Genomic DNA, 15,995 nt, shown 5'->3' with positions numbered 1-15,995 from the left:
GTATTTCATAAATGCAATTTTTTATAAATTGTAACTATAGATAAAACCTAATCTGCTCATTTATCAACAATCAGTACAGCTCTTATCTGATTGGTCAGGAGAATCCATCTTGCCTGTCAAAAGGCGACGATAGGACTTATGTATCTTGGCACCTGATAATTATGACTTTTCTCCACTCTCTCTTTACAACTGTAAAATTTTGACTAGAGCAGTTTTTAATTGATATAATAGGAATTCATGTTAACAACATTAAAACAATTGTAAGTCGGTATAATATTACTCATTACAACATCATAATTATTTGTACATGTTTTTTAATAATGTTCATGTTTATAATTAACATTGATTCTGACCAGCTGCTTGGGTATGGAGAACCAGACATGGATTGGAGATTTCTTACTCCTAGAGGGGTTAAAGGTCACCCCACAGTCTTCCATTCCTGTCTTCATCGTCCTTTTTTCCGTCTACATCTTCATCATGCTGTCCAACATTGGCCTGACAGTTCTGATCTCAGTAGAGAGAAGCCTTCACCAGCCCATGTATCTGCTGTCCTGCAATCTAAACATCAATGATGTCTTCGGTGCTACGGCCATTTTACCTCGCTTGATAAGTGACATATTTACAGAAAGTGCAGAGCGCTACATTACTTATATGGGGTGTGTCGTTCAAGCATTTTTCTTTCATCTTCACATAGGCACTTATCTCTCAGTACTGATGATCATGGCTTTTGACCGATACGTAGCTATCTGCAAACCCATGCAATACTCCAACATAATGACGAACAAGATGGTGGTGAAATTGAGTGTATTTGCATGGGCCGTAATTATATTCATGGTGGGTATCCTTATAGGCCTCTCCGTCCGTTTGTCTCGCTGCAGGAGAATGGTATCAAATCCATTCTGTGACAATGCCTCTTTATTCAAGCTTTCTTGTGAAAGTGTCTTGATCAATAATATTTACGGCCTTGGGTACACTGTTGTCATACTGGGTTCATCCATTGGCAGCACAATACTCACCTACCTAAAGATCACCATAGCATGCTTGACCAGTAAGAACAGGGCATTAAACAGCAGGGCCTTACAGACCTGCTCCACACACCTCACTCTATACCTCATCATGATATTGTCAGGTCTCAGTTCAATCGCTCTGCACCGTTTTCCTGAGTTATCGGAGCAGAGAAAATGGGCCTCCATTGTGACCATGTTGGTCCCTCCTGCTCTTAACGCTGTGATCTATGGGCTGCAAATAAAACAGATAAGGCAGAAGATTGTTACCTTATTTAATAAAAATATAGTTACATTATCACTTGTTACGAATTCGAAATAGGCATTTGAACCAGCAAAATTAACTCCATTCTTAGATTAATATTTGGTAATAAACTACTTAGATTTTTAAAATGGCACTTCATGTGAAGTACCAAAGACAAATGTCTTGCTGTATCATTACACAGTCTCAAAGTTTGAGCTGCATCCATTGTGTGTAAGTGTGCATTGATAATTTTCAGGTTGCTTAGCCTTACGGTAGAAAATTCTGGCTGGCTCGTACTGTATGAAATGTATTAAGTGTAGATAATTACTAATGTATTTACCATTTTATTTTCTCTTTTTTGAATGCACAGTGGAACAACATTTTGTACATCTATGATAATATATTAATTCATTAATAAGCGCACAAATTCATTAACACAAGCAGAAGTGTTAAATTAATCTAGAATAATTATCCAGAAATTGTTTAGGAGTTATCTTGGTGATAGCATAAATGCCCAAAGTGCTTTACAGATAAGAGAAAGCAATACAATGCAATGTATTGTTAATTGCAAAATGTCAAAAAAACAAACATAATAGTCAATAAATATAATGTAAAGATTATAATAAAAACATGAGAAAAGAGACGCAAGAGTAATGTTTTTTCCTGAATTGATTATTACAATTATTGCCTTTGGTGCTCAGCATGTATAATCATTGATGTTTAAATTGGGTTTTGGAGTTCAAAATGTTGATGTACCTTTGTGCAAGTTGTGCAAACGATGAAAGTGACAGTTATGCACATACTGGTCAGACCTCTGAGAAATCTGTTAATAATAGGAACTGCAAAGATTAATTATCATAGCAACCAAAGCTTCATTGTTGTGCAAAACCAACATTTGTTTGTCAGATTAGAGGCGTCCCCATAAAAGGCATGCCATGATGATGTAAGAACTTTAGGACCTTTGCTCCAACAATAAAAGCATTCATGCTCTCACATATGACTGATGTTGGAGTTCCAATCACGAAAGGTAAAGCTGACATACACAGACACATAGACATACATCATACACTAGTTAACTACATGTGCAGCCTGCCATGATTTTTCTCCTTTTGTCACATTTCTATTTTGCCGTCATGCTTATATGTTATATTATTACTATTGTTATTTTTTATTGTGCAATTTTGAGAATGTATTTTATTTCCAGCAATGCAATTGTTGCTCCTATTACATGACCCTAACCCTAACCCTAACCCTACATGAATTGTTGCTCATATTATATGACGTATTGTGTGTCTGACGAATAAATTATATTTTGATCACTGTCCGTCTACACAACAATGATATACAAGATATTTGCCCTGTCTAGATCAACTAGTAGAACTAGGCTTTAACACTGCTAGGATATGGGGTTGGAATATGCTCTGCCAGCCTTATGAATTCATTTGCACACATTTATTCATATAAACTTGCCACTTTGTGTCTAATCTTGTTAAATATGCATTTATAATAAGGGTTATTATAAATTAAACATTTAGATTTCACATTATTTACATGCTAAAAATATTGTCTACCCATACGTCACTGCACCTGTCAGTGAATGGAGCTCGTCTCCATGCCATTGACATTCTCCATCTCACTCACATAGGTCGGTCAACCGAAACGTACACATCCCAGACAAACACATCAATTATCGATCAAAGGTTTTGAAGAATGCATCAATCTAAGCTCCTATTACAAAAAAATTCTAAATGGCACTCTTTAATTTGTTTTCTCTATCTCTTAGTGGTCATGTACAATTAATTAATTTAAGCATCTAAACTTTGATTATATGGGTTTAACTGAAGGTTGGCAAACCATTGCATCAGTCACTAAAGTGAACTCGTCTTCATGATTTGAAATTCTCCATCTCATTCTCCATCTCACTCACATTGGTCTGTCAACCGAAATGCACACGTCCCAAATCAACATATAAACAATATATCACAAAATTGGACGGATGCATCAACTTTAGCTCCCACTACAAATATACTCAAAATAGCACTATTTTATGTGTTGCCTCTATCCCTCTATCTCAACAAATGATGTATGACAGAATGCACATCCATCATCATAATTCCCCTAATCCGCAAACGGACAAAAATGTGTGATTCCTCCCAACACATATGTACAGATAAATACAGATATTTTGTTGTGAAAGGAGGGCTTCACTTGTTATATGAGGCAGGTCAGAGGGAGGGTTAATCTTTTCAGACACTTAACTATCACACCATTGGTGTGTATGGATGTGTGCAGCGCCATCTGGGCAGAGGCTGCCTTTGATGTCCTCGTCAAGAGAGGGTTGCGTTTCTTAATCACACAGTATAACATCACGATGTGTGGCACGTTTCATACACAACATCGCTCATTAGGCTATAATGTTACACACTGACAGTACTAATAAAGTATCATAAAAAGCTTGTATCCATTGGGATAACATGCAACCAAAGTCTAAGTCATTTCTTTAAAGGCGTACTCTCTGGAGCCATTTGTCCATTCTGGGCTACTGTAGAAATATGGCCGTGCAACATGGTGGGCTGCCTTGGGAGAGGACCCGCTCCCTATGGAGACACAAAGGGCTCATTCTAAGGTGACAATAGCGCAGTGGTACTTGTTTTCATGGTATTATAATTAAATTAAAACATAATTATTTTCCATTCCTGCCAGGTCTGTTCCACTAGATGCCAGACTGAACCTTTAACCCTTTTTTGGAGGTGGCTGTCAATATCCCGCGCTGCCAAGACGGAGCTCCCTACACCCCCCACACAGACAGCGTGACACTATACCGTGAGTGTGGAAGTGTTTACATGTTCATGCCGACGATAGGCAGATGTATTTCACATTTTGATTGATTCTGACCAGCTGCCTGAGTATGGAGAACCAGACATGGATTGGAGATGTCTTACTCCTAGAGGGGTTAAAGGTCACCCCACAGTCTTCCATTCCTGTCTTCATCATCCTTTTGGCCGTCTACATCTTCATCATGGTGTCCAACATTGGCCTGACAGTTCTGATCTCAGTGGAGAGAAGCCTTCACCAGCCCATGTATCTGCTGTCCTGCAATCTAAACATCAATGATGTCTTCGGTGCTACGGCCATTTTACCTCGCTTGATAAGTGACATATTTACAGAAAGTGCAGAGCGCTACATTACTTACATGGGGTGTGTACTCCAAGCATATTTCTTTCATCTTCACATAGGCACTTATCTCTCGGTTCTAATGATAATGGCTTTTGACCGATACGTAGCTATCTGCAACCCCATGCATTACTCAGATATAATGACAAACAAGATGGTGTTGAAGTTGAGTGTATTTGCATGGGGTGTCATCATATTGCTAGTAGGCATCCTCATCGGTCTTACTGCCCGCCTGTCTCGCTGTAGGAGCACGATAACAAATCCATTCTGTGATAATGCATCTCTGTTCAAACTCTCCTGTGAGAATGTGGCGATCAATAATATTTACGGCCTTGGGTACACTGTTGTCCTACTAGGGTCCTCACTTGGCAGCACACTGCTCACCTACCTAAAGATTGCCATGGTGTGCATAACCAGTAACAACAGGGCGTTAAATAGCCGGGCCTTGCAGACCTGCTCCACGCACCTCACGGTGTACCTCATCATGATGATCTCAGGGTTCAGCTTTGTGGCTCTGCATCGTTTCCCTGAGTTATCAGAGCAGAGGAAAATGGCGTCCATTGTGATCATGTTGGTTCCCCCTGCTTTCAACACTGTCGTCTATGGGCTGCAAATAAAACAGATAAGACACAAGATCTTGGCCTTGTTTAATCACAACTAAATTGGTTTATAAAAAGCAGATAGTTAAATTGGTGGAATTGCACGTGGAAGACATTACCAATAACTTGTAACCATAATAGGTATGCTATTATTATGATACCACTACAGAACCAGCTGCTCTCACAATAAAATTATTCATATTCTAACATATGATCGAAGTTTGAGTTCCTAGTACAGTGAAGTTGGTAAAGGTAAAGTTGACAAACACATGAATCATACTTAATTACATGTGTGGTTTGTAGCTAAATGCAAATTAACAATAAATATCATCTGTATTTTGGGGAACGTATGCATTATTATCTTTTACGCTTTTGCGTGCTGTTGCTTTCGTACACACCATCACACACACATGAGCCCATAACCTGCTGATTTTGTGTCATGGTAAGTCTTAAAAATGCTTTTGTCAAATTGTGTATATTGAAGGGATTTCTGACAGCGAGGAATACACTCTTGTAATACCAGTTTTGGAACCTGAAATAGTAGTAGGCTACCAGGTGCAGACCTGGCGGTAGCATTGTGGGACTATTGCTCCTACCTAGACAAACGACTGTCTCCGGAAGCATAATTCTCTCTGGGATACAGACATCAAAATCAACCTCAAACTGAGATCCACACACCAACCCAGCTTGATGTAATACTTTGAGTCTAATAAGCTCAACACTCTTTTGGACGCGGACATCAAAAACAACCACTGCACAGACCATTCTGCCAGTGCCACTACTGCTGATCACATTATAGCCAACTTCGATATTTTTTATGGTAAAATGGAACCTGTATAAATGTTAATGTTAACTGAATCAGAGATGTAATTTAAGAAGAGTCATTAAAATTGCCTATTATACAATTTCTGATTTTGAATAAATTTGTTCCAAAGTAAAAACTATAGGATGTAGCGGTAAGTTAATTTTTTTTCCAAAATGTTTGTATAGACAAACAAACTTTTACAAAGCAAACTGTCTCATGTAACCCTTGTATCCAATCAGCTTGGGTTTTTGACATGCCCCCTGCATCAAGACCATTCTTAGTATTTGCTTTGTTAGCTGACTAATTATGTTACATTGGTCACTTTCACACAGTATAATGGAGGTTTAAAATGATAGACACTATTTCCAATCATATTTGAATCACCCTGTCAGGATTACTTGCAAAATCCCTGTCATTATTATGCATGAAATGAGGAGGACCTTTGAATATAGTTTATTGAGAGAGTGTTATTTCACCATATAATGCCATGCATGTCAGTGAACATATAGATTTGAAACCAAGCACAAATGAGACATAACGCGATAGAATAAGAAATAAAAACAGTTCAAATGATAGTTTGCAATATGTAACAAGTTAATAATGAATTAACTTGCCACAAAAACAGGCAAAGCACATTTTGGATTTACACAGGTGGTGTTAATTAATTAAAACAGGAACTATAGGAACAGGAGCAAAATCTGTGAGATCATTTCACAAAAGTAGATTAATTGGAAGTTAATGTGTAATTTTCACATGAAATACATATGTGAAAACAATATAATAATTTTACATTTAACAATTTGTTTAGATGAAGTTGAGTGCTCGCTGATTAAATCGCATGCATGGATTGATTAAACAATGGCTACTGAAAAAACACTGAAAACTGTATTTAGATCTAAAAAGGGCCAAAACAAATCAGCTATGAATCCTCTTCCTCATATACATCATTACATTTGGATATGCACACATTCAAACAGGCCGACATTATAAAGGCCAATAATAATTGTATTATAACAATTTTGCTCTACAAGAGAATTGTGCAATAAAAGTTTTCATAATAACCTGCAGAATAACCGGATGAAGTCAAATGTACAACCTGCTGCAGTTTGCAGCAGGGAAAAACGTTTAGGCCACAACTTTAGTATAAGAGTTCAGGGATAGACTGTGTTGATTAGCCTTTTGGCAGCTAGCGCAGGACGCCTGCAGAAGGTGCTTTTGATGGCGTCTCTCAGCTCCTTGTTCCTCAGGCTGTAGATGACCGGGTTGAGGAAGGGGGTGAGCACCGTGTACAAAACAGAGACAATGATGCGGACCTGAAATATAGTAGTTTCATTGTTTAAATCACATAGTTCATGAGCACTTGAATATACTATATTGAATAAAGTTATTCAAATACATATTTAAATGGATTTATATAGATAGAATTTGATTTGAAACTTACTTAGATGCTCAATTACATTTTTCATCATTAAAATATTGAAAGGAAGGACATGGGTGATGTGGTCTGTATTGCAGCAGCTGACTAGGTTGAACTGGCTGGATACTCAACCAAACTAGAATGTTAGAATTAGAAACAATTTGAGTTGTATTCATGATACGCTAATTTTCTATCTTTTGTGCTTTTTGGTCTAAACAGGCAGATAGCTGAAGCAAGTTTGCTCCATGCTAAATATACATAAAATGTATACACATATTACAAGTTATAGACAATTTATCTCTGAGTTGCTCGCAAAAATATGGAGATGGTAGATATGAGACTACTACCAACTTAATGGTGAGGCGTTCGTCAAAAATGTAAAAAAGTCTGAATAACAGCAGAAGGAACGCACTGAACGCCGCTTACCTCTGCAGGGAAGTTTCCCACACGGTAAGATATGTAAACAAAGGAGGCCGAGCCGTAGGAGATGGACACTACAGTCAGGTGGGCAGCACAGGTACCAAAGGCCTTGAGCCTTTCAGCCGTGTTCATCTTGGATAACGACAAGCCAATCAAAATGTAGGAGGTCACAATAAGCACTCCGGTGAGCAGTAGAGCCACCAAGGCAAAGGAGAGTGAGAGAATGTTGTCTGAATAGGTGTCACCACAGACCAAACGTCTGACGGATGACGGGTCGCACCAGCCATGGCGCACAATGTTGGGGCCGCAGTAGGTCTTGTTCCAGGAAGGGGCCGTCCCGGGGAGGCTGCATATGGCCCCAAAGACCCAGGCCGCTGCGATGAGGACACAGCGGAAGGGCCTGGTCATGGCCGCCGTGTAGTGCAACGGGTTGCAGATGGCCATGTAGCGGTCGTACGCCATGACCGTTAAGATGCCCCGTCCGGTGACGGCCATTTGGATGAAGCAGTACATCTGGACGAAGCAGCCACGGACTGAGATGGTGTGGGTTTTGGTCATTAATCCAGAGAGCATGTTGGGGACGGTGACTGTGGTATACAGGATGTCGACCAGGGACAAATTGTGGAGGAAGAAGTACATAGGGGAGCTGAGCTTCGGGTTGGTCAAACTCTGCATACAAATGGCAAACAAAGACAAAAAAAACTGTTGAGATCAGGATAAATCCTGAAGAAAGACAAATTAATTAAAATCCCTTTATAATGACAATGCTAGAGATCATGTTAAACCTATCTTTTGAATAATACATATATCTTTTTGGAATATACAATATACAAAATACTTTCAGCAAGATAACAGCAACATTGGATAAGGGGCAAAAAATTAAATTGTGAACGAATGTCAGAGCAGACAGATTTAATCAAATAGATGATACAAACGAGGCTCATGAGAGAACTATTTGATATATTATCGTGCACTTGAGGAAGATACTTTTGCATATAAATGATGACTTGCAGCTCAACATGGGAATAAGAAATGAATTACCATGAATATGATCATGCTGTTTCCAGCCAGGATGAAGATGTAAGCCACCAGGAAGATATAGAAAACTATGATCCTGGTCTCCCCAAGATTGCTGAGGCCCTGGATAATGAAGTAGGACAGGACTTCAGGCGGCCGGCTGCCGTTCTGAGTCATGGCTCTCTGACCGCCAGCCCAGCTCCCATGGACATCTAAAGAAGCGGGCACAGTGAACAATGACATTACATTCAAAACAATGTATATACCAGCAGGAAACTGTTACATGTATGATACAACTTGATTGATATTATATATATTTTTGAGTTTGGGAGTGAAATACAACTATCAGAACCGTATGCAATTGATTGGTCTTTAATTGAGTAAACATTGTTAGTAAAAATGAAATGGTGTAGTAACAGAATCATACATAGAAATGTAGTTTCAAACTGAACTCACTGTAGATATACTAGTTTATCTAGTTGGCCGGCCTATATTCAGTATTCGACTTACCAGTAGGGCTGCCTTGTACATTTTCAAACGTCATTAGGTCCATTCTACTCAGTAGACAGGTAAACACCTACAACACAAAACGTATAACAGTCTCATCACAAGTCACTTTATGTGAAATATAACAACTTATTTTCTTCATGCATGGAACAGGAATAATAATTACTTTAAAAAGAATATACTCCATTCAAATACGTAAAATAAACAAGATTGCTATACATCTTAGAATACAAGTCAGGAGGCATACAATTGTATAAGGTATGTAGACAACATTGCCGGTATGTAAAGATAACTCCAACTTTATCTTTACATACATGCAATGTGGAGTAATTGAATATTATTTGTCCGTAGATCCTACCTGAGCGATCAACTGCTTTGCAGTGCTTGGTGAAATTTCACTAGTCACAACTAGCCAAAAGAAAACTTAATCTTAAATACACATTTGGCCTTGATCAAGTCCACCTCCAAACCCCCAATCTCGTTAAATCACACCCACTATATTAGTTAATGCTAATTATACCCAGTTTGGTGAAAGAGGCTTTAGGGACCTTTTAATGACCCTGGCTACCATACAGGGAAACTAAATGGGGGAAATGTCTATTGTCATGGTAACAGTTGTTGTTTTTTCACAAAATGAATAAGTAACACAATTACAGACATGTGTTTGTGTGAGAGAGAGAGAGAGAGAGAGAGAGAGAGAGAGAGAGAGAGAGAGAGAGAGAGAGAGAGAGAGAGAGAGAGAGGGAGAGAGAGGGAGAGAGAGAGAGAGAGAGAGAGAGAGAGAGAGAGAGAGAGAGAGAGAGAGATTTCTTGCTTCAACTTGGGGGAAAGGCCTAAAAGTGTCCGTCTTGCCAGTATATAGCGTCTCAACCACTTAATGCTAAGGCATTATTGGTCGTCATGAAAAAAAACATAAGGGGTAACAGTGATGTTTTTTATTGGTCGTCATGAAAAAAAACATAAGGGGTAACACTGTTGTTTTTTATTGGTCGTCATGAAAAAAAACATAAGGGGTAACACTGTTGTTTTTTATTTGTCGTCATGAAAAAAAACATAAGGGGTAACACTGTTGTTTTTTATTGGTCGTCATGAAAAAAAACATAAGGGGTAACACTGTTGTTTTTATTGGTCGTCAAAAAAAACAACATAAGGGAAATAATAGAAATACACACATACATTTAAATATCATGTATATCCTCTTTATTGATGATTGATTATTATGTATTGTCATCGCCTCAGTGGTGCAGTGGAGTACACTCTGCCTAACCCCCTGGAGACCGGGGTTCAAGTCTGGTCGCTGTCATCTGTTGGAAGAATCTTATCTATATTTCATGTGAATTATAAAGACAAGTATAACCTTTGAGATGAATTTATTCAGTGGCTTGATGGTGCATTGTTAAGTTCGGAGGTTAACACTCTGAAAAGCTCAAGTTCGGATCCCCGCAAAAATGTTGACAGGGGTGCCACAGTCATTATTTATTGGACAACATGGAAATAACATGAGGGGTTACACTGTTGTTTTTTATTGGTCGTCATGAAAAAAAACATAAGGGGTAACACTGTTGTTTTTGTCAAATAATATATAAGGGGTAACACTGTTGTTTTTTATTGGTCGTCATGAAAAAAAACATAAGGGGAAACACTGTTGTCTTTGTCAAAAAAAACATAAGGGGTAACACTGTTGTTTTTTATTGGTCGTCATGAAAAAAAACATAAGGGGTAACACTGTTGTTTTTTATTGGTCGTCATGAAAAAATACATAAGGGTTAACACTGTTGTTTTTTATTGGTCCTCATGAAAAAAAACATAAGGGGTAACACTGTTGTCTTTTTAAAAAAAAAACATAAGGGGTAACACTGTTGTTTTTTATTGGTCGTCATGAAAAAAAACATAAGGGGTAACACTGTTGTTTTTCATTGGTCGTCATGAAAAAAAACATAAGGGGTAACACTGTTGTTTTTTATTGGTCGTCATGAAAAAAAACATAAGGTGTAACACTGTTGTTTTTTATTGGTCGTCATGAAAAAAAACATAAGGGGCAACACTGTTGTCTTTGTCAAATAAAATATAAGGGGTAACACTGTCGTATTTGATTGGTCGTAATGAAAAAAAACATATTTAAAAAAAAAATATTGTCCCTCAAATAAAATATAAGGGGTATCACTGTTGTTTTTAATCAGTCATCATGGGAAAAAAAACATAAGGGGTAACACTGTCGTTTTTATCAAATGAAACATAAGGGGTAACACTGTCGTTTTTATCAAATGAAACATAAGGGGTAACACTGTCGTTTTTATCAAATGAAACATAAGGGTTAACACTGTTGTTTTTTTATTGGTCGTTATTAATTAAAAAAAATAGGGGTAATACTGTTGTTTTTTATTGGTCGTCATGAAAAAAAACATAAGGGGAAACACTGTTGTCTTTGTCAAAAAAAACATAAGGGGTAACACTGTTGTTTTTTATTGGTCGTCATGAAAAAAAACAGAAGGGGTAACACTGTTGTTTTTTATTGGTCGTCATGAAAAAAAACATGAGGGGTAACACTGTTGTCTTTGTCAAATAAAATATAAGGGGTAACACTGTCGTATTTGATTGGTCGTAATGAAAAATAACATATTTAAAAAAAAAAAATTGTCTTTCTCAAATAAAATATAAGGGGTATTTTATATTGTTTTTCATCAGTCATCATGGGAAAAAAAACATAAGGGGTAACACTGTCGTTTTTATCAAATGAAACATAAGGGGTAACATTGTCGTTTTTATCAAATGAAACATAAGGGGTAACACTGTTGTTTTTTTATTGGTCGTCATGAATAAAAAAAAAAGGGGTAAAACTGTTGTCTTTGTCAAAAAAACTGTTGTTTTTTATTGGTCGTCATGAAAAAAAACAGAAGGGGTAACACTGTTGTTTTTATTGGTCGTCATGAAAAAAAACATAAGGGGTAACACTGTTGTCTTTGTAAAAAAAAACATAAGGGGTAACACTGTTGTTTTTTATTGGTCGTCATGAAAAAAAAGATAAGGGGTTAACTGTCGATATTTATCAATTAAAACATGGGGGGTAACACTGTCGTTTTTATCGTGGCTGGCCTGTCGTCGCAGCCAGCCAGCCGATTCCAGCCAGGCGTCGCAGCCCGTCATTACGTCGTATAATTATCATACCATCGTACTAAATCATACAGAAATGTTAAAATGAAAGAGGCCGACTGCGTCAATAAGTTTGAATAAAAGAGCAAAAATATGACCGTCCGTGGAGAGAATCGAACGCTGGCCTTCACGATTACTGACCTAGCATGACTACCGCTTGTACCACTGTGGCATTCGCGTCACAATCAATGCGACCTACACGGCGAGTCACGTCGTTGGCCACTCAGAGAGCTCGGCCCTACTGTAAGCTTGGCCGGTTGCTAAGCGACGGGACACATGGGTGTTTATTAATGACGTGTTCGCGTATCGTAGTGTCCGCGCTCGTCCGAGATAACTGTAAATGAGTAGGCTACTACTAGTACTTTTGCAGGCTGAACGTTAAAATACTTCTTAACTTAGAGAGATGGCAGCTGCAGTAGTTCGCAATTGGACCTTCGAGGATTCCTGGTCACTAAATTCCCGTAAGACCAGTCTCTCCCACCAGTCTTGGCTGCGGACTCGCATCCAAATTCCTCTTGTTTGCGGCGGAGCTTAGGGTAAATATAAAGATCTGACGAGAAATTGACGTTGCTGCGCTGTCGTCCTCCTTCTTAATTGAAGGAGCAGGCAGAGAAAAGCTCTCTCCTGCTGTGCTTTCATTAAAATCTAATTTAAAATCCCAGATAGTGATAAGAGATCCATTATGTCGCCGCCGGTCCAGAGATGTGTCAGGTGTGCGCGAGAGACAGAACGGACACTTTTGTTACTGCCATGTATGCAGTACATTCGGAACACATTTTAGGAACAGATCTATGCCGCATAGAAATCTATGCGGATCAGATGTGCCATGTAAACGCGGCTAACGTTGTAGATAAGGTCAGATATCTGGGTCACATCATAAGGGACGACCTCAGTGATGATGATGATGTTCAGAGACAATACTGTTAATTATATGCACAAGCTAACATGTTGTCACAATAATTTCATATGTGTACTGATGATGTTAAGATTTCCCTTTTTAAAGCTTATTTTACTCCACTGTATACTGCCCACTTGTGGTGCAGATACAGTAAAAGTAAATATAACAAATTGAGAGTGGCGTATAATGATGCTCTTAGAATTCTGCTGAGGCTACCAAGGTGCACAAGTGCCAGTCAACTGTTTGTAAACAGTGGTGTTCCCACTTTAAATGCATTGCTCAGGAATCTGATGTACAGTTTTATGATGAGATTGATGGACTCAAAAAATGAAATCATAATGACTTTAACCATGCCTAAGATAAGCAGCATCAGATACACTTGGAGAGAGCATTGGAGAGAGTGTCTGTATGTTTGTGTCTGTATGTTTTTTAGTTGTGCTTCTTATTTGTTTGTTGTTGTTGTTGTTTTTTTTTTCTATTTTTAGTTTGTCTTTTGTATTGTCTTGTATATGGACCTATATGAGTCTGCAATAAAGATAAAGAAGATCTTATCTTCATGGTCCCACTCCGACTTTAAGGAACTTCATTTAGTACCGTACTTGTGTGACTGTTATATGTTGTATATGAAATGTGCCACACATCGTAGCGTTATAGTATAGGTTTCCGGGGAGCCTGACCCTAACTCGGACATTTAATAAACCGCAGCTCAGACGGAGCTTCACAGTAATCTGTTACCCATCGTAGAGTGTGACCCCAGTGGTCGCTGTTGCATATTTTCTGCAAAATATATGAGAGTAGACGGGCATAAGTCTATGCTTTGAGTTTGTTGCAAGCGTGCAGAGTGCAAAGATGCTGATGTCAGACATGATTAACAGGTTATTTTATCTAAACAAGGTTGGTTGACATGACAGTATACCTATGTATACAATATACAATATATAAACAGCATGCTTTGGTTCATATTTTTCAATGATATGTAAAAAATTGTGTTTAAACGGTAGGGTGGGGGCTAACCCTAACCCTACAACATATATAAGTTTGAATTTGTGTCTACCGTTTGCTGATGGTGTTATAATTATTTGCATGGGGACTGTAACTGACAGTCAATGGCAGTTAAAGTGCTCACTAGAGCGACGACCTGTGGAAAGAAACCTTTCTTGTGTCTGATTATCGTGTACGGTGCTCCTGACTCAGACATTTTCTATGGTCCTGACTGTCCATTATAGTCTGTTACTGCATCATTGCTGGCCAAAACAGACCGTGATGGTTGTGCAGAGAACTTGATTATTGCAAATTAAAAATGAATCAGAATCTCCTGAGGAGGCTTGGACTTCCTAAACTAGTTAATCAATCCAACTTAAGGTTCTCTGAGATTATGGATCCGAGAAACCTGATGGTTAACACAGCATGAAATGCAAATAATATACTGGGACAATTATGTTGTGTTATGCATGTTTATTATATAATAACAAGTATATAACAAGTTAAATACATGAGTAAAAAAATATGCAAGGTACAAATAAGGGCCCATAGGAAGTGAGGATAGCATTCACTTTCTTATTACCGCTATTGGTATTTACAACAACAAAAACTACAACCTCACACTGATGACATTTTCTTGGACCGCAACACATTGGACAAGAATTTTCGGACCTCTGTTGACTGAAAGCCATAAATTATTGGGTTGAGGCAGCCTGGAACTATATGGAACAAGATCGATGCAATCTTTCGTTCATGTGTCCACTTGGGAAAACGGTGGAGGATAATAGGTATGAAACCACTAATCACCATGAGCAAATAGAGACACAGATGAGTGCTGCAAGTCTTTAAGGCTTTACTATTCAAAGCCTTGTTCTTACTTGACAAACAGACAGCTGTGATCTTAGCATAGGTAAGGAGCACGCTGCCAAGAGATCCAACAAATAGAAGCACAGTAAATGTGAGGCCATACACGTTATTAATAAAAACACTGTCACAGGAAAGCTTAAATAAGCTAGCGTTGTCACAGTAAAAATTTTCAATGACATCCCTGCATCTGTTGAGTCGTACGGTAAGACTTATGAGAACTGACACAAAAACAAACGCAACTCCCCATGCTGCAGCAGTCAGATTAATTACCATTTTGTTACTCATTATTGTGGAGTAGCGCAAGGGAACACAGATAGCCACGTATCTATCAAAGGCCATGATCATCATAATGGTGTGGGAAGTTGTGCCAAACATGTGTGTGGTAAAGGCCTGGACCACACACTCGTAGTAGCTGATGAAGCGTTCAGAAGGAGGCACGAAGACGTATGCAAGCAGCCGCGGCACCATGATGGAGTTACCTAATATGTCATTGAATGGCAGGTTGCAAAAAAGGAAATACATAGGCTGGTGAAGGGTCCTTTCAATGAACACTATTACTACCATGCCCACATTCACAAATATGATGAAAAGATAGGCGAACAGCAGGAAGATGAACGCAGGGTACATTGTGTCCTTTGTCACTTGTAACCCTTCCAAATGAAGCATGTAACTGTTGTATGTGTAGTTTTCCATTGAGCTGAAACCAAATGCAAAATAAAGTTTTGGGTAGTTATTGTAGAGGTAAGACAATAATAAGACCATAATGGATATGTTTCATCACTAATTACAAGATGCCAATATTGATAATACAATTTTAATCAGAAAACGTAATTTTGCATTGTTCATTATTATTTTATATTATTTACTCAACAATAATAATAAAAAAATACAATTTCTTTTGAATAATTAAAA

General features: G+C 38.2%; 4 protein-coding genes across 4 annotated transcripts; 2 read left to right on the top strand and 2 right to left on the bottom strand.

Annotated features, from left to right (window-relative positions):
- The first annotated feature begins 366 nt into the window (after positions 1 to 366).
- Positions 367 to 1,326, top strand: LOC130386074 (olfactory receptor 5AR1-like). The gene is made up of 2 exons (XM_056594856.1): positions 367 to 717; positions 847 to 1,326. The coding sequence occupies exons 1-2, from the start codon at positions 367 to 369 to the stop codon at positions 1,324 to 1,326; spliced, it is 831 nt and encodes a 276-aa protein (XP_056450831.1).
- Positions 1,327 to 4,156: 2,830 nt separating this feature from the next.
- On the top strand, positions 4,157 to 5,083 carry LOC130386073 (olfactory receptor 1N2-like). Its single transcript, XM_056594855.1, has 2 exons — positions 4,157 to 4,507; positions 4,637 to 5,083. Exons 1-2 carry the CDS (start codon positions 4,157 to 4,159, stop codon positions 5,081 to 5,083), a joined length of 798 nt encoding a protein of 265 aa, XP_056450830.1.
- Positions 5,084 to 6,977: 1,894 nt separating this feature from the next.
- or6at1 (odorant receptor, family 6, subfamily AT, member 1) lies at positions 6,978 to 8,857 on the bottom strand. Its single transcript, XM_056594854.1, has 3 exons — positions 8,705 to 8,857; positions 7,670 to 8,332; positions 6,978 to 7,139 (listed from the first exon to the last, which is right to left on the bottom strand). The coding sequence occupies exons 1-3, from the start codon at positions 8,855 to 8,857 to the stop codon at positions 6,978 to 6,980; spliced, it is 978 nt and encodes a 325-aa protein (XP_056450829.1).
- A 5,977-nt stretch (positions 8,858 to 14,834) lies between these two features.
- Positions 14,835 to 15,776, bottom strand: LOC130386070 (olfactory receptor 5F1-like). Its single transcript, XM_056594853.1, has 2 exons — positions 15,426 to 15,776; positions 14,835 to 15,296 (listed from the first exon to the last, which is right to left on the bottom strand). Exons 1-2 carry the CDS (start codon positions 15,774 to 15,776, stop codon positions 14,835 to 14,837), a joined length of 813 nt encoding a protein of 270 aa, XP_056450828.1.
- Positions 15,777 to 15,995: the final 219 nt, after the last annotated feature.

This window comes from Gadus chalcogrammus, chromosome 7 (assembly GCF_026213295.1).
Source record: "Gadus chalcogrammus isolate NIFS_2021 chromosome 7, NIFS_Gcha_1.0, whole genome shotgun sequence".
Classification (NCBI taxonomy): Eukaryota; Metazoa; Chordata; class Actinopteri; order Gadiformes; family Gadidae; genus Gadus; species Gadus chalcogrammus.
The sequence above is the reverse complement of the archived record's forward strand: the minus strand, read 5'-3'. Positions and strand labels throughout refer to the sequence as shown.

Excerpts from the sequence above, each read along its gene's own strand:
- LOC130386074 (XM_056594856.1), top strand. The coding sequence starts at position 367 with ATGGAGAACCAGACATGGATTGGAGATTTCTTACTCCTAGAGGGGTTA. Across the intron at positions 718-846 it reads CTTATCTCTCAGTACTGATG|ATAGGCCTCTCCGTCCGTTT; the intron begins ATCATGGCTTTT and ends GTGGGTATCCTT.
- LOC130386073 (XM_056594855.1), top strand. The coding sequence starts at position 4,157 with ATGGAGAACCAGACATGGATTGGAGATGTCTTACTCCTAGAGGGGTTA. Across the intron at positions 4,508-4,636 it reads CTTATCTCTCGGTTCTAATG|ATCGGTCTTACTGCCCGCCT; the intron begins ATAATGGCTTTT and ends GTAGGCATCCTC.
- or6at1 (XM_056594854.1), bottom strand. The coding sequence starts at position 8,857 with ATGACTCAGAACGGCAGCCGGCCGCCTGAAGTCCTGTCCTACTTCATT. Across the intron at positions 8,333-8,704 it reads ACAGCATGATCATATTCATG|AGTTTGACCAACCCGAAGCT; the intron begins GTAATTCATTTC and ends ATTTGTATGCAG. Across the intron at positions 7,140-7,669 it reads TGGGAAACTTCCCTGCAGAG|GTCCGCATCATTGTCTCTGT; the intron begins GTAAGCGGCGTT and ends ACTATATTTCAG.
- LOC130386070 (XM_056594853.1), bottom strand. The coding sequence starts at position 15,776 with ATGGAAAACTACACATACAACAGTTACATGCTTCATTTGGAAGGGTTA. Across the intron at positions 15,297-15,425 it reads CTTCCCACACCATTATGATG|ATAAGTCTTACCGTACGACT; the intron begins ATCATGGCCTTT and ends GTGTCAGTTCTC.